Source organism: Bufo bufo, chromosome 8 (genome assembly GCF_905171765.1).
Source record: "Bufo bufo chromosome 8, aBufBuf1.1, whole genome shotgun sequence".
Taxonomy (NCBI): domain Eukaryota; kingdom Metazoa; phylum Chordata; class Amphibia; order Anura; family Bufonidae; genus Bufo; species Bufo bufo.
In genome coordinates, this window is record NC_053396.1 from 77,950,108 (window position 1) to 77,968,273 (window position 18,166).

At 41.0% G+C, this 18,166-nt stretch overlaps 1 protein-coding gene across 2 annotated transcripts in view; it reads right to left on the reverse strand.

Annotated features, from left to right (window-relative positions):
- Positions 1 to 18,166, reverse strand: part of OPHN1 (oligophrenin 1) — a 245,681-nt gene that overhangs the window by 55,364 nt on the left and 172,151 nt on the right. For both annotated transcript variants that reach the window (XM_040442671.1, XM_040442670.1), the window contains exons 12-17: positions 16,591 to 16,669; positions 11,927 to 11,960; positions 5,176 to 5,238; positions 4,562 to 4,636; positions 2,246 to 2,330; positions 382 to 440 (exon numbers count right to left, since the gene is read on the reverse strand). In XM_040442671.1, coding sequence (XP_040298605.1) covers positions 382 to 440; positions 2,246 to 2,330; positions 4,562 to 4,636; positions 5,176 to 5,238; positions 11,927 to 11,960; positions 16,591 to 16,669 — 395 coding nt within the window. The remainder of the gene's footprint in view (positions 1 to 381; positions 441 to 2,245; positions 2,331 to 4,561; positions 4,637 to 5,175; positions 5,239 to 11,926; positions 11,961 to 16,590; positions 16,670 to 18,166) is intronic.

Here is an 18,166-nt window from a genome sequence, read left to right on the forward strand (position 1 = left end):
AAGCAGGAGCCTGCTCCGCTCAGCTAATCTTGGCATAGCACATGGTAACAGAGTACCTATGTGCTATGCCAGAATTTAGTAAACCTCCAGTGGGCACTGTGCTGCAGCCCCATTGAGAAAATGTGTCCTCCGTACTTCATACATCACTGAGCTGTTAGCGGTGTACAGAAATGTAGATTTTAAGGTAGGCAAAAGCGTAATAAAAATACAAAAAACATTATTATTAGGGCATTAAAGACATGTTAACAAAAATGTATACAAAAGTTTAGTTACTCTTTAAGATATAATTAGAGCAAACACTATGTTTGCATGATTTTACAGACAGCATTTCCACATCTCCAGTATATCCCATAATGAATTTCCGGCACAATAGGTTCTTACTTGCAGCGGACACAAGTTCCCGATGCAGCTTGTATGTCATAACTGGCTCAGAGAGATTCCTGCAAGTGAAAAGAGAAGTCTTAGCACAAACCCAAGGACGTATACTATTCCATTTTATGAGTACTAAAAGTACTTTATACTATGTAATGTGCTTCCTATTTTATTACTTCATGGTAAACAACGCCTGCATCCTGAAAGCTGCTCATCTTTATTATCAGAAGTGTCGCCGCTTTTACAGGAAGCAACTTGGGTAAAAGAATATAAGGAAACAGCTGTTTTGTCATTCTGTAACACACTGCTTCTCAGTCATTTTCTCCCAGCCAGAACAAGTTTATAGGTAGACTTCATCACTTGTCGTAGTCCATGTCAAAATATTGGAAATTACCTAAATTTATCTTAAAAGTAATCCCCTGAACCCAACAGACATCAAAATAAGCAGAAAAGGAGTCTGCAATGCTTCTAAAACAGAAATCGTTGTTACTATAGCAGAGCCTGTGCAGTATATTACCGATTCTGTCAAAACTGCCTCTCCAGTTGTGTTCTACCAAGAACTACCAAACCACAATGTCATAGATCATAATAATCTATTTTGCCGTGTTACTCTTGTTCCAGAGTATATCTACTGCTGGAGAACAGAATCCTGCAGGCAGTCATTCCTGGCTACATTCTCCTCTGCAGTCAGGTTGTTGCAATAGAAGCTCCTGTTAAAGCGGCTCTGTCACCTAGATCAACCCTATACAACCAGGCACATAGCCCGGTAGGGTTGCTGAGGCAAATTAAAATGATACCTATCTTTTATCTGTAGGTAGTAGCGTTGTGGAGAAATTTTTACTTTTTTAAAACATGCTAATGAGTTGTTGGAGCACCAGGATGCAGGCCTATGCGGTTCGAGCACAGCTCCTTCAAATCAAGCTCGAAGCCAAATGCGAATGACAGATAACTACAGTAAAGTGATCTGTACAGACAAATAAAAAATATAAAAAATTCTTTCAAAAAAACATAAAAATGTGATTTATACAATAAGTAATTTTCTGGTGACACATTCCCTTTAAAGCCACCCTGTGTGGAAACACTGGATGCCAAAAGTTGGATGTGTTACACCTAGCACTTTACAAGCTCAAAAAAGGGCACAGCACTACGCCCGTCCACGAACTGTATCGAGAAAGGCTGCAGTTAGCGGATTTTGATCAAATGCAATCATGCTGTACACAGACTGTACTCTCTAGCGATTGTTCCTATTGAGTGATTGAGGAAAATCAGCTCAGCAGGAGAGAGACCGGGAAGACTGAGCAGACAGAAGGGGCAGTGAGGTCTTACAGTCAAGAATGGTTTTGCACAATAGGGGGGGGATGAAAACCATGTAGTATGTGCCACCATGCTATTTGCTGGAATGAGACAGTTGATCATACAGCAATGTAGGGGAGCATTTCTGACACATATCACTAAATGAAAATACCTGCTGAGCTCTAATATAGAATTTTTCAGAGAAGCAAAAAGTCTAAACATAAACAAATTCAAGACTGCAAAAAAAACTGTTTAAGTATTTTTTAAAGGTCTAGTTGTATTACAAAGGCTGATTCAAACAAGGGTTGTTCTCATCCGTGTAAAACCAGTATTGTCTCGGACTGTGTTCCATGTGTCCATTACTTCTGTCCATATATTATCAGTATTTTGTCCGTTTTTCATGTCCATAAAAAAAAAATAAACCTCTTTTCAGATTCTCTTAGCAATCATCCTTGCCAACCATGGCCACAGATCCATTGACTTGAATGGATGAGTCTAGTACAAGAATGAACCAAGTAGTTATGGCCCATGTAAATATTTTTTATTGTTTATTATGATGCAGAGATTTACTCATAGATACCTGAGGTAGAACTTTAAAGCACTAGTGATGGTTTTAATGTCCCAATCACTAGTATGTAAGTCCACATTTCCAGGGCATTTGGGATCTGCAAAAGAGAAGTCAAACATATGAACTTCATTCTTGTAAGTGGCATCCTCCATTCATCTAACCCTTGTATTAGTTGTAGAAGAGGAGCACTCTGGACCGACATTTCTACAAGCACAGTTGGATATTCACAGTTCAACTTTTTTCCATTACACACATACTAAAGGACCTGAAACGCATCATGAGGCTGCAGATTGGGCATTTTCATTTTTGGTGTTCAGTGGGATCACTGAATGTAACCTGCTGCCCAGATAGACATAAAGAAATTAATTCCTTGATCACAGTCTTTGTAAGCAAAAGTGAAGCTGGGCACCATCCCGAGAGGTAAAAGCATGCCACAAAACATTATGAAATACAGAATTTGCAAAGGTACTTCATTCATAACCCCTTGCATAGTTTGGAATGCAGATGATGCTCTATCTACAGTCAATACGAAGAGTACATACACTTGTCTCTTTTTTAGCCTAGGGCTCATTTAGCAAAACCATCTGACATTCTTGTGCAGCTAGCGTATCATTTGTTAAGTTGTTTAAAAGGATTCTCCAGGAATGATTTAAATGGCCGCCAGCAACCTGTCCTAGAATGTGAGGAGGACTGCCGCCACTTACAGAGCTGCCTAGAGGGTGGTGAGGGGTCGAGGCTTCAATACACACTACAACAGATGGTAATGATGTGATCCTGCCTATGATATGTCATCATGGCTAAGCAGCCTGACAGGAGAACTCACCAATATGTAGTACATGTAAGTGCCAGAGCGTAGTGTGCAGTGAGGGCTGTCCTGCTCACATTCTAGAACAAGTTGCTGGCCGCCATTTTAAGTTATTCCCAGAAAACCCTTTTAAGGGTTTATGGTCACATGGTAGTGGATGCTCTGCCGATTTATGGGTGGACAGCAGATTCTTTTCAGCTATAATTTACTTTCTAGCAACAAGTAATGGTAATTGCATTTTTTTTGGGCTTCATGAACTGAACAAAGTCGCATGTTTTTGGAATGTTGCATTTTAAAGGCAATTTATTTTTTATTTCTTTGTCTATTTTTTTTTACATTTTGTAAAGAACACATAGGGCTAAATTATTATAAAAAAAAGAAGTGAAAGGATGGTCAGAGACAAGAAATGATACAAACTCCTCATCTGTTTTTATGCAGTTTGTCCTATGATCCTTTCATTCTCCCATGCATAGCAATCTGAAATATGTGTTCACTGTGTAACGCTATGGCGCACAGTTCTATGTTGCTATGGCGCCAAGCTTTAGACGTAGCCCCTGTAGCCTATGGATAATTGGCCTGGTACAGAATTTTTTTTTTCATTAAAGGCACAAAACTATATAGGACTGGGGAAAAGAGGAAGAAAATTAATGGCTGTGAGTTATTATCGTATGTTTACAGTAACATACATTTTGCGTGACAGGAATGTATCAATGCCGGAGCATCTGATGCAAATATGTCCCACCGAATGTCTAATTGACCCATGTAGATTCAGAGAGGTGTGCACATTTTAGTTAGGGGGACATTTTACTATATTATTTTTTATACTATGGGCGGATGAGTTAAACGGTAACACACTGTCCATGTGTTCCCTGCTGTCCCCGCATGCATACAGTCATTAATAATAGTAAAAGCCGATGGATTACTGTTACCGGCAATCTGTATGCACAGACATGCAGAGTTAATGCAAATTGTGTCTTCCCAGCATTCCTCCAAGCTCCCTCTACAAAGGGAGTCCCTGTGAAGGGACACAGGATTAGCCAAATTCAGGGGCATCTCTTCTGCATTCAGGAACATAACATGCAGTAGGAAAGGTGTTTTCAGGTGTCGTTAGTACAGGATCGGCATGTCAGTGGGATAGTCCAGTCTTTTCTATTGGCTATGGGCAACAGTTGTTATTTTTTTAGTTTTGATAAATGAGGTTCCAGGTCAGGGTTCTGAAACTACAAATCCCAGACTCCTCCTTTCACTTCTATGGGGGTTACAAGAATAGCCGAGTAAGTGTGCATGCTGGACTTTGTAGTTTCACAGCAGCTGGAGTGCCAAAGGATGCTGATCCCTGCTCTAGGTTCTTCCCAGTTCAAACCTGGTCACATGAAGCCAAGGCACCTTGGCCAAATGCCTGAAGCAATCTTCATATTTTCAGGAGAAACTAAAACTATATTGGAAAGAAAATGTCAACTGGATGTGCTCTAAATATAAGCACTCTTGTTGACTCTGAGGATGTGACATCTGGACATTCTTACCAAAAAATGCATCAATGAGTTTCTGCACCTGGATGTTACTTCCAACTGTTCTATATACACCCTCTGAAGAGATACCTACAAAAGACAGATGAATTCAGTTGTGAGCTTCAGCGTTTCATAGTAGATACTGTAAATGAATTAGGTTTAATTAAATTATTGCATAAACTGAAAAGCAAAACAGCAGCATTCTAAGCTCTCCACACAGCCAGTTACATCGCTGTGGAGAGCCACATCTTCAGACCTGTTCTTACTGCATATGTAGCAAGCAGTGCCACTATGTACGTCAGCTAAATCTATGTAATGTCAAAAAAGACAAATAGAAACACTCAGATAAATAGATTAGACTACATTAGTGTTGTAATAAAACTTTATATTCCAAGGAAGGCTCGTCTGACCACTAGGATAAGTTTCCAGCAAGTTGGTTTAGGATTGGTCACGTCCTCCAACGATGGCAAAAAAAAGCAGAAGGAGAATCTGTGGAGTGATGGCTGTTGCCAGGTAAAGGAGGCTACTGCGGTTGGAGAACGTGACAGGTCCTCTGTAATGCAGAATATGTGAAGGTATACGTAGGTAAAACTAATCATAGGAGGTGCAGTTCTTCTTGTTCTTCATACCCATTGCCTCCACAGCATTAATACACTTCCGAACAAACCGGAACCCAACTTCATTCAGTTCCACTGAAAAGAAACAAGATGTCTTTTAGTCAATACAACGCAGATCACATTAGAAGTGTAAATCCTGTGCTAAAGTGTCAGAGATGCAGTGTGACAATATAGAAACATAGAATGTGTCGGCAGATCAGAACCATTTGGCCCATCTAGTCGGCCCAATATCACATTTCAACACTACCTTCAGGGAGCTTCATAGTAAATACAGCCCGGACAACTGATATACTGGATGGTCAAATGTTTCTTTCTCAGGTGCCACCTATTCACAGCACCCTGTAATAGTACTTACACAAATAACTGAGCAGCTAGAGGTAAGGAGCATTGTCGACAACAAGAGGCTCTGGATGAAGGCAGCAGAGGTTCTTAAAGTGGTTGGCCACTACAGTATATATTACATGCTGGGAACAACACATAAAGGCAGCTAGTGATAGTTCTTAAATCATCATTATAAATATTTGGAGCTTTAATATGCAACATTCTTGTTTATCAGCAGTTTCTCTCTACTCCAAGCCAGCACTGCGGTCCTAAAATGGCCACTGATGGAGGGTCATGTGACCAGTCCCATCCATTAACACTGCGCATGCGCTAGTTCCACTGGATTAAGTATGCTATCTATATCTATGCTTAGTAATATAGTTTTGGCTATAACTGTAATAAAACTGCTATGTAATCATTTTATTAGTGCAATAGATATAACTGGGTTACATGATTTCGGTTTGGGACGGGAACAGGGAGGGGGCATGGTTCTGGTTTTGCATTGTAATACTGGAAAGTCTTGCAATAAAAATTACTGGATATAAAAAGCGTAAGGCTACTTTCACACAAGCGTTTTTGCTGGATCCGGCAGGGTTCAGCAAAAACGCTTCCATTACTGATAATAAAACCATCTGGATCCATTATGAACGGATCCGGTTGTATTATCTTTAACATGGCCAAGACGGATCCGTCATGAACTCCTTTGAAAGACAATGGCGGACAGATCCATTTTCTATTGTGTCAGATTGTGCCAGAGAAATCCGTCTTGCTCCGCATCTCAGGACGGAAAGAAAACCGCAGCATGCTGCTGTTTGCTCTCCGGTAGGAGAAAGGAACAGAATGCATTTTGGAGCATTCCGTTCTGTTCAGTTATGTTTTGTCCCCATTGACAATGAATGGGGACAAAACGGAAGAGTTTCTTTCTGGTATTGAGACCCTATGACGGATCTCATTACCGGAAAACATTAAAGCTAGTGTGAAAATAGTATATTTAGGCTATTAGTCATTTTTTTCACCAACATAATTGGTGCATTTCTATCCCAATATCAGGGCCAACCCAGGCTATACAGGAGGTTTGAGATACGGGATCGCCCCTATCGGAGCGGCTATTCCATTTGTAGTTAGGGTCTCAAATGTAGGGCCATAAATAGGGATAGTATCCCATCCATCCATCATCAACTACCACTACCCACCTACTTCAAATATCAGCCAGAGTAGCATATGTTTTGTTTTTTTCTATTTTTTCATATTTGGGTGTGTTTTATTATTATTATATTAAAAGTTATGTTTTATTAAGGTGGTTTTCTGTGATTTTCTATGGCACCATACTGCCATAAGAGATCTTGCACAATGCCAAAATATTGTACAATGACTATTGTTTTAACCCCTTAAGGACTCAGCCCTATTTCACCTTAAGGACTTGGCCATTTTTTGCAAATCTGACCAGTGTCACTTTAAGTGCTGATAACTTTAAAACGCTTTGACTTATCCAGGCCATTCTGAGATAGTTTTTTCATCACATATTGTACTTCATGACACTGGTAAAATGAAGTAAAAAAAATAAATCATTTTTATTTATAAAAAAATACCAAATTTACCAAAAATTTGTAAAAAAATTGCAAATTTTCAAGTTTAAATTTCTCTACTTTTATAATACATAGTAATACCTCCAAAAATAGTTATTACTTTACATTCCTCATATGTCTACTTCATGTTTGGATCATTTTGGGAATGATATTTTATTTTTTGGGGATGTTACAAGGCTTAGGCTACTTTCACACTAGCGTCGGGGCTCCACTTGTGAGCTCCGTTTGAAGGCTCTCACAAGCGGCCCCGAACTGATCCGTCCAGCCCTAATGCATTCTGAGTGGATGCGGATCCGCTCAGAATGCATCAGTCTGGCAGCGTTTGTCCTCTGCTCCGCTCAGCAGGCGGACACCTGAACGCAGCTTGCAGCGTTCGGGTGTCCGCCTGGCCGTGCGGAGGCAAACGGATCCGTCCAGACTTACAATGTAAGTCAATGGGGACGGATCCGTTTGAAGATGACACAGTATGGCTCAATTTTCAAACGGATCCGTCCCCCATTGACTTTCAATGTAAAGTCAAAACGGATCCGTTTGCATTATCATGAACAAAAAAAAAAAATATGTTATTTTTTTTTTGTTCATGGTAATGCAAACGGATCCGTTCTGAACGGATCTAAGCGTTTGCATTATAGGTGCGGATCCGTCTGTGCAGATACCAGACGGATCCGCACCTAACGCAGGTGTGAAAGTAGCCTTAGAAGTTTAGAAATTTTCAAAAACCCAATTTTTAGGGACCAGTTCAGGTCTGAAGTCACTTTGCGAGGCTTACATAAAAGAAACCACCCAAAAATGACCCCATTCTAGAAACTACACTGCTTTTACAAACGTTGTTAACCCTTTAGGTGTTCCACAAAAATTAATAGAAAATAGAGATACAATTTCAAAATTTCACTTTTTTGGCAGATTTTACATTTTAATAATTTTTTTCCTGTTACAAAGCAAGGGTTAACAGCCAAACAAAAGTCAATATTTATGGCCCTGATTCTGTAGTTTACAGAAACACCCCATATGTGGTTGTAAACCGCTGTACAGGCACACGGCAGGGTGCAGAATGAAAGGAATGCCATACGGTTTTTGTAAGGCAGGTTTTGCTGGACTGTTTTTTTTTACACCATGTCCCATTTGAAGCCCCCCTGATGCACCCCTAGAGTAGAAACTCCATAAAAGTGACCCCATCTAAGAAACTATATCCCTCAAGGTATTCAAAACAGATTTTACTAACGTCGTTAACCCTTTAGGTGTTCCACAAGAGTTATTGGCAAATGGAGATGAAATTTCAGAATTTAAATTTTTGGGCAAATTTTCCATTTTAATCCATTTTTCCCAGTAACAAAGCAAGGATTAAAAGCCAAACAAAACTCAATATTTATGGCCCTGATTATGTAGTTTACAGAAACAGCCCATATGTGGTCGTAAACAGCTGTACGGGCACACGGCAGGGCGCAGAAGGAAAGGGATGCCATACGATTTTTGGAAGGCAGATTTTGCTGGACTGTTTTTTTTGACACCATGTCCCATTTGAAGCCCCCCTGATGCACCCCTAGAGTAGAAACTCCAAAAAAGTGACCCCATTTTAGAAACTACAGGATAGGGTGGCAGTTTTGTTGGTACTAGTTTAGGGTACATATGATTTTTGGTTGCTCTATAGCAAGGTAACAAGAAATAGCTTTTGGCACCGTTTTTATTTTTTTGTTATTTACAACATTCATCTGACAGGTTAGAACATGTGATATTTTTATAGACCAGGTTGTCACGGATGCGGTGATACCTAATATGTATACTTTTTTTTTTATTTATGTAAGTTTTACACAATGATTTCTTTTTTGAAACAAAAAAAATCATGTTTTAGTGTTTCCATAGTCTGAGAGCCATAATTTTTTCAGTTGTTGGGCGATTACCTTGGGTAGGGTATGATTTTTGCGGGATGAGATGATTGTTTTATTGGGACTATTTTGGGGTGCGTGTGACTTTTTGATCGCTTGCTATTACACTTTTTGTGATGTAAGGTGACAAAAAATGGCTTTTTTTTTACACCGTTTTCATTTTTATTTTTTTACGGTATTCACCTGAAGGGTTAGGTCATGTGATATTTTTATAGAGCAAGTTATTACGGACGCTGCGATACCTAGTATGTATACTTTTTTTTTATTTATGTAAGTTTTACACAATGATTTCATTTTTGAAGCAAAAAAAATCATGTTTTAGTGTTTCCATAGGCTGAGAGCCATAATTTTTTCAGTTTTTGGGCGATTACCTTGGGTAGGGTATGATTTTTGCAGGATGAGATGACGGTTTTATTGGCACTATTTTGGAGTGCGTGTGACTTTTTGATCGCTTGCTATTCCATTTTTTGTGATGTAAGGTGACAAAAAATGGTTTATTTAGCACAGTTTTTATTTTTTATGGTGTTTATCTGAGGGGTTAGGTCATGTGATATTTTTATATAGCCGGTCGATACGGACGCGGCGATACCTAATATGTATACTTTTTTTTTTATTTATGTAAGTTTTACACAATAATATCATTTTTGAAACAAAAAAAAATTATGTTTTAGTGTCCCCATATTCTGAGAGCCATAGTTTTTTCTGTTTTTGGGCGATTATCTTAGGTAGGGTCTCATTTTTTGCGGGATGAGATGACGGTTTGATTGGCACTATTTTGGGGTGCATATGACTTTTTGATCGCTTGCTATTACACTTTTTGTGATGTAAGGTGACAAAAAATGGTTTATTTAGCACAGTTTTTATTTTTTACGGTGTTTATCTGAGGGGTTAGATCATGTGATATTTTTATAGAGTCGGTCGATACCGACACAGCGATACCTAATATGTGTACTTTTTTCCCCCCTATTTTCTACCATTTTTTTTTTACTTTAGGCTACTTTCACACTTGCGTTCAGAGCGGGTCCGTCTGGTATCTGCACAGACGGATCCGCTCCTATAATGCAAACTCTTAGATCCGCTCAGAACGGATCCATTTGCATTACCATGATAATGCAAACGGATCCGTTTTGACTTTACATTGAAAGTCAATGGGGGACGGATCCGTTTGAAAATTAAGCCATACTGTGTCAACTTCAAACGGATCCGTCCCTATTGACTTACATTGTAAGTCTGGACGGATCCGTTTGCCTCCGCATGGCCAGGCGGACACCCGAATGCTGCAAGCAGCGTTCAGGTGTCCGTCTGCTGAGCGGAGCGGAGGACAAACGCTGCCAGACTGATGCATTCTGAGCGGATCCGCCTCCACTCAGAATGCATTAGGACTGGACGGATCCGTTCGGGGCCGCTTGTGAGAGCCTTCAAACGGAACTCACAAGCGGAGCCCCGAACGCTAGTGTGAAAGTAGCCTTATTAGGGAAAATGACGTTTTTGTTTATTTTTACTTGAAACTTTTAATTTTTGGGGGGGAAAACTTTATTTTTTCAACTTTTTTTTACTTTTATTTTTTGTCCCACTTTGGGATTTCAACTTTTGGGGGTCTAATCCCTTTTACAATGCATTTCAATACTTCTGTATTGGAATGCATTGGCTGTATGAGTAATACACTATGTATTACTCATACAGCTTCCTGCCTGTGAGATCCAGGGGGCTGGATCTCACAGGCTCGTCACCGGAAGGCAGAGCAATGCCTTCCTTAGGCATCACGCTGCCTTCCATGCCATCGGGTCCCCCCCACAGCCGCATGGAGACCCGATGGCACCACCGATCACCGCCGCAACCGCAGGTAAAAGCCGCAAACCGCTTTGTGACAGGATGCCCGCTGAATGATGATTTCAGCTGGCATCCTGTCCCAATTAACCCCCGCCGCTCCGCAATAGCGATTTAAACTTAGGACGTACCGGTACGCCCTGAGTCCTTAAGGATTCGGGAAGTCCTTAAGGGGTTAAATGCTAACCCCTTACAAAAAAAAATAAAAAAATACACGTGTGTTTATGCACAAAAAAAGGCTACAGCTAAAACATAGTAACATAGTTTAGAAGTCCGAAAAAAGACATCTGTCTATCCAGTTCGGCCTGTCATCCTGCAAGTTTATCCAGAGGAAGGAAAAAAAAACTGTGAGGTAGAAGCCAATTGTCCCCACTTAAGGGGAATAAGAAATTCCTTCCCGACTCCAATCAGGCAATCAGAATAACTCCCTGGATCAACGACCCCTCTCTAGTAGCTATAGCCTGTAATATTATTACACTCCAGAAACAAATACCTATATTTTACATTTTTATGACAGAAAAAGGCAAAAAACATTATGTGTGCATGTTTGTATATTTTACACCCACAAAGTCCACTATACTATTGCTAAAACTAATAACTATATTTATTTATTTTATGAAACTAAAAGTGAAGAAATGTGTGTATGCAAGCGTGTCTACAGGTACATAGCCTGCTATACTATTGCTAAATACATTTATTTTTTTATGAAAAAAGTGAATTCAGTCAGTCAAGGCAGCAAGGGGCTAATTAACAGTAACAGCAGGATCCCACTTAGATTTATATCCAGCAGGGGTCTCTCTCACATCAAGGTGATCTTAGCAGAGAGAGGCTCTACTGGCTTTATACTTCTCTTCATAGTGGACTGCGGTAACAGCCTGAGCTAAGCCTACAAAGCTTTAACAGTGAATTTCCTGGTGACAGACTCCCTTTAAGTTAGGCTCTGTTTACTCCTTCATGGTGAACCATAACGCAGTCCAGGATCCATATCATGGGTCTGTGGTCACGGATTTATATAGGGGTCCATTGTTGTGAAGGGAAAAATGTTTCCATGCCAAAAAAACAACTGAATTTGTAATGCACATGTGAACATAGCCTTAGACAATACGCTAAATTATGTAACTTGCAGCGGATATATCGTGTACTCACTTTCATCTCGCTTTGTTATTGGGCTGTGATAAATCTACAGTGAGAGAGAAAAGGGAAGAAAATGTACAATCATTAAGAAAACCACCAGACTGCCAAGAGAAATAAGCCACACAAATTGTATAGATACAATAATTAAAGGGGTTGTCTAGTGGGATAACATTCTTTTATATCAGGGTCAGAATGGGGAAAAATAACCCTGTAAGGGCTGGAACAGAAACAGCAGGAGATTGGTGAGAAGTGCTTCTTTTATTTTTGGACACCATTCTGCCCCTTTTCGAATAATATTCAGCAGCTACCCCTTTAAGGCCATGTTTGTATTATCATATGATTAGATGATGGGAGATCTTTTACTGAGGGTTTATAGAGAATTGGGTAAGCTCTGTTTCTGTACAGAGGCTGATGTCGCACCTTTCTCCATGGCTGAACTTGGCCAGAAGTGTGTACATGTGCAGCCTGGTGGGGCTTGTAGCCGAAAGGAGAATTGAAGGACTCCGCTAATGTTTTTACTATTTTAGATTGAGAACTTGAGGAAAACAACCAAGGAAGGCAATTATCTTCAAAAATGTCAAGATGCAACAAATACTAACATTTCTATATTGTGCCAAATGGTAACTCTACTCATCTGAACATAGCTAAATGGATGAAAGGACAGGCAGTCCAATAAGCATAAGCATGCAGCTCGAAGGAATAAATAGAAGCGTTATCATTTTTAGGATCAGATCTTTGTAACATCTGCAGCATATATAAGCCAAGAACTCTTCCCCCAGGGTTCACCTCATGACAAGTACACATTTTAGAATTTCTTCAATGCCCTGGGTGCTGCAGTACTTTACTACAGAGGCTAAATGTTATAGGTTAGGTTTTAAAATGTAGCCAGTGGTGTCACTAGCATTGGACACAACTCACACGAGACCAATTTACCATGAAGGCTCTTGAAAACAAGCACAGGAATCAGCTGGGACCATTGGATCGTGTTAGGTAAATGGCAACTGTGCTGACCTCGATTACTGCATCTGAAGGGGGGACTTAAAGGCTGCATGTCAGTCATAGAAGCCCACCTGCACCACGTAATAGCAGCCTGATCTTATACAAGAGTTGGCTGGTATAGGGCTGTCATGTGTCCTCTGTGCCTGGCATAAGGAACAATGCAGCTGTTGTGGGATTAATCTGCTGCGGCCACAGCAGGTATATGTACAGACGAGGAGCCTGGGAAGCAAACTCTGCATGGGTGCATCACAGCTGGACAGATGTAAAAAAAGAGGAAAGTAAATGACTACAATCAGAAAAGACAACTTCTGCATTCACTGCATTTAAAGGAGTTAACCACCAAGTGTAAATGGGGGGACAAGGCTACTTTCACACTGGCGTTTTGGTTTCCGTTTGAGATCCGTCTAGGGCTCTCACAAGCGGTCCAAAATTGATCAGTTTTGCCCGAATGCATTTTGAATGGAAAAGGATCCGCTCAGAATGCATCAGTTTGCCTCCGTTCAGTCTCCATTCCGCTTTGGAGGCGGACACCAAAATGCTGCTTGCAGCGTTTTGGTGTCTGTCTGACGAAACCGAGCCAAACCGATCCGTTCTGACACACAATATAAGTCAATAGGGACGGATGCGTTTTCTATGACACAAAAGAATACGCATCCGTCCTCCATTGACTTTCAATGGTGCTCAAGAAGGATCTGTCTTGGCTATGTTAAAGATAATACAAACAGATCCGTTCTGAACGGATGTAGACGTTTGTATTATCTGAACGGATCCTTCTGTGCAGATCCATGTCGAATCCGCACCAAACGCGAGTGTGAAAGTAGCCTAAGGCGGGTCACCTGCATTTTAAGAGGGACCAGGTAGCAGGGATATTATTTTGGAGGAGGGCTAATGTAGCATACATGTTTATGCGGAAATATTATCCCATATATAAACTACAAATTGGCGTGGTGATGAAAAGCAAGAAGTGCTCAACCCCATATGAAGTGGCGCATCTATACCGGGGGGGGGGGGCAGATCCTGCACTTGTGGTCCGCTGCTAATGGCAATCCCCAGCAAAAATGCATACAATGGAGGATGCCTGGAGCGGACCACAAGTACCACCATAGACATCCTAAACAGGATAGCCAATGTGTGGATGTGAAACAATAAAACTAAATAACAATAACTTTTACAAAGACAGGTCCACTCTGCAGTCTTACTAAACCCTCATACAGATGTAAAATTGAGAGATTAGCCAACATATCCTACTGTGGAGGAGTTTTTACACCTCCAAAACAATTCTATATATAAACTACAAATTGGCATGGTGCTGAAAAGCAGGAAGTGCTCAACCCCATATGCAGTGGTGCATCTATACCGGGGTCCGCTGCGGGTATAGATGCACCACTGCATATGGGGTTGAGCACTTCCTGCTTTTCATCACCACGCCAATTTGTCGTTTAATTCCTAGTTTGAATGTACCTTTATTTCCATCTACAGGCAACATTCTGGTGCACATGTGAGGCCTGGGCTATATCAGCCAGTCTTGGGTGGGGCTCAGAGCTCTCTCACTCCTCCCATTGTAAGCATGGCTGCATGCTGGAGGTAACTGGAAGTTGGCTGTGAGTCAGGCCTTGCGCTCCTGTAATTTGCCCACTGGCTTCTGGTATTGCCCATATGGCACAGGTAGGTTTAGCGTTAGGTCCCAAGCTACTTGAGAAACCTTGGCGGGGTGCTCGGGCTCAGACATGTCCTCTACAGTAGGATATGTTGGCTAATCTCTCAATTTTACATCAGTATGAGGGTTTAGTAAGACTGCAGAGTGCACCTGTCTTTGTAAAAGTTATTGTTATTTAGTTTTATTGTTTATCACATCCACACATTGGCTATCCTGTTTAGGATGTCTATGGTGGTACTTGTGGTCCGCTGCAGGCATCCTCCATTGTATGCATTTTTGCTGGGGATTGCCATTAGCAGCGGACCACAAGTGCAGGATCTGCCCCCCCCCCCCCCCCCAGGTATAGATGCGCCACTTCATATGGGGTTGAGCACTTCTTGCTTTTCATCACCACGCCAATTTGTAGTTTATATATGGGATAATATTTCCGCATAAACATGTATGCTACATTAGCCCTCCAAAATAATATCCCTGCTACCTGGTCCCTCTTAAAATGCAGGTGACCCGCCTTAGGCTACTTTCACACTCGCGTTTGGTGCGGATTCGTCATGGATCTGCACAGAAGGATCCGTTCAGATAATACAAACGTCTACATCCGTTCAGAATTTTGGAAATATTATCCCACCCATATGTTAGCAGCCAATAATGAGCCTGCTGACTGTACTAGAAATGTTATAGACTTCAGACAACCTTTGTCTGCAGGACAACTGTGGGAGATGAGATATTCTAAAGTGATTATTTTTAGAACAATTGAAGAGGTTTTCAGCATTCTCCATATCTTTAGCAAATGTAAATTCATAGCTTATCAAACTGGATGATAGTGATTGTATTCTACCATGACCACAAGATGGCAGTCTAGCATTTCAAATGTGAAATCCTTTTCATTACTAGTTACTGTATATGGGGGCAAAGACTGAAATGGCATGTACAGGCCTTGCAATTAGTTGAGGGCCCCCTGTGGTTCCTTGTACAGGCAGCCTTAGAAAAAGAGTTACTTGTGCAATTCTTTTACATTACACAAGTAGATCTGAGTGAAAAAGCACATCCTATTTCCAGGTCTACATACCCTTGGTCACTAACCTTTCCACTGGCCTTCCCAGGTGGAAAAAATAACTCGGAACCAGCAAAGCCAGAGAGGAGACTCGCCTCAAATAGGTAGTGTGGAGAAATGACCAGGATGGCGCTACCCAGACGCGCATTTCGGCGTGCCTTGGTCTGGGGGTCCCCCAGAAGAAGGCACGGGGGTAGCGCCATCCTGGTCATTTCTGCACACTACCTATTTGAGGTAAGTTGGTGGTTCCGGGTTATTTTTCCACCTGGTTATTACTTTATATTCACCCCAGCTTTTTGTATTTTCTTGTGCCAGTATCTTCAACACCTTAGGCAATGTGTTAGCAGCACCAAGACTCATCTCTCATATGAGCAACTCATTTACCATTCTTTAAATGCGCTGTAATCATATTTCATTGAGATATGCTTATTACTTTTTTTGGTATGTGTGCAGCGCCAGGATGGCGTTTTTTCTGTCACTTTCCTCCCTCTTTTTAATGACTTATATTTTTTAATCTTGTTACAATAAAAAATTTATATATTTTTATAATGGTACTGTGTGAGCTCAATTTTTCTGTTTTTGCTGGATATCCCCCTTGATCAGTAGCTTATTATCTTACTACCTGTATAACTCACATACAGTCCCCCACTTCCCACCCCTTAGCCCCTACCATTTCTTTTTCCCCTCTTTACAGATTTTTGATATTTAATTTCTTAATTTGCAGTAGTTCTATTTCCCATGTCAGTAATTTTTGGAATATACTGGTTTGTAACTCAATTTTGGCATCACTTTGTTAAGAACCTGACCTGGATTAACTGACGTGTTTATATTCTTTATTGTAAAATTTCAATAAAATGAGAATTGACAAAAAAAGGAACTCTATTTAACTTTGCTCCATAATGCTCGATAAGACACAAATTGCAGAAATATGATTCACAGGCTGCGTCCACTCAAATAAACAATACTTACAGGTTCTTTTCCATCCATTGCTTCGATCCACAAGCGTCTGTTGGCCTCAGAAGGCGCCTGTAAAGTGATTGTGCTCTGTCTGAAACACAAAAAGCAGGACAAGGTTTAATAGAGCCTGTTAAATTATTTGAGATACTGCATTAAAATCTAGTGTAACAAAACAAATTTTATTTCATACAACTGCAAAAAAATAAATAAATCACTCAGTTTCTAAAGTACCTAATGGAAGCATAAAGTACAGATTTATTCTAAAACGCCGGTCGTAATAAAGCCTTAATTTGGCGGTGGTTCCTTTGAAGTTATGAAGAGGCCCGGCCTCGTCATAACTTTGGCGGATCCTCCGCCAGTCCTAAATATGAGACAGCTTCCGAGCTGTCTTACATTTCGACCTTTTTCTACGCCTGAAACAGGTAAATGAGAAGGGCCAAGCCAAGCTCACTTTTTTAGACCTGGTGTGAGCGGGGAAAAGTCGCAGATTGCAGCGCAACTAGCTGTTGCGTTGCAATCTGCACCTGGAATACACCTAATATAGGCGTATTTCAGCTTAATAAATGACCCCCAAACTGATTATATATATGTCACTTACTGAATTAACTTTAAAATTTCTATAGGGGTGTGAGCAGAGCGCTCTCATATTAATGAGCACGTGGCGTCTCCCTGCCCTCCCACAACTGATTGACAGCTTTCTCTCTATATTGTATATAGGGAGAAAGCAGTCAATTATCATTGGGTGGGCGAGGGAGCTGGCAGCTCATGAACACTTAGGCTGGGTTCACATATTTACTTTATAGTCCAGGAGAACATCACCGTTTATTGCTCCGATGCTCTCCCTTGACCTGCGCGATCCAGGATTTTTTTGTTTATAACATACTGCAGGGTAGAGGCTTCTGCCCAGCAGTGTTCCTGATGACGTCAAAGGCTCTGATGCACGGGCTTTAGCGCTGCCCTTGCTGTTTTTCAGGCTCACTGCTGGGCGGAAGCCTCCGCCTAGCAGTCCTTATGGAGAGCCCGTTACGTCACTGGAACTCCATAAAATGCCTTTGCCCTGGAAGATTCAGTGCAAGGCAAAGGAAAGCATCGGAGTATGAAATTGTCACAGACGTACAGAGACATACGGACGTCTCGGCGACAGGGAGTGGCAGGGGATCTGTGAGACTGGCAACACGTGGTTTGATCTGACAGGTTTTTCTTGTGGATCAATAGGAGTCTGTGTTGTTTCTGGTAATGGCCACAACCCTTGCCTCCAGGTGTTACTAATGTGGTCATTTAACCTTCCTTATTTATAGCTGCTTCTCCCACAATGCTGTGTGGTTTATAGCTTCTGTTTGGACCTTTGGGTAGATTGTGGTTGGATCTCAGCTGAGATCCTGGTGCTTTTATTGCTCCTTTGAAGTTAAGTCTTTCCTTTCCCTTTTGTATTTTGTTTGGGTTCTGTATTAGGCCTGAAAAAGACTCCTGTTTATCCTTCCTTTTGGAGGAACAGGCAGTCTTGTCCCTGCCATTAGTAACAGGGTTTTATAGGGCTTGATAGGACTCTAGGTATTCCTGCGTATGAACTCACCTACCTTTGGGGTCT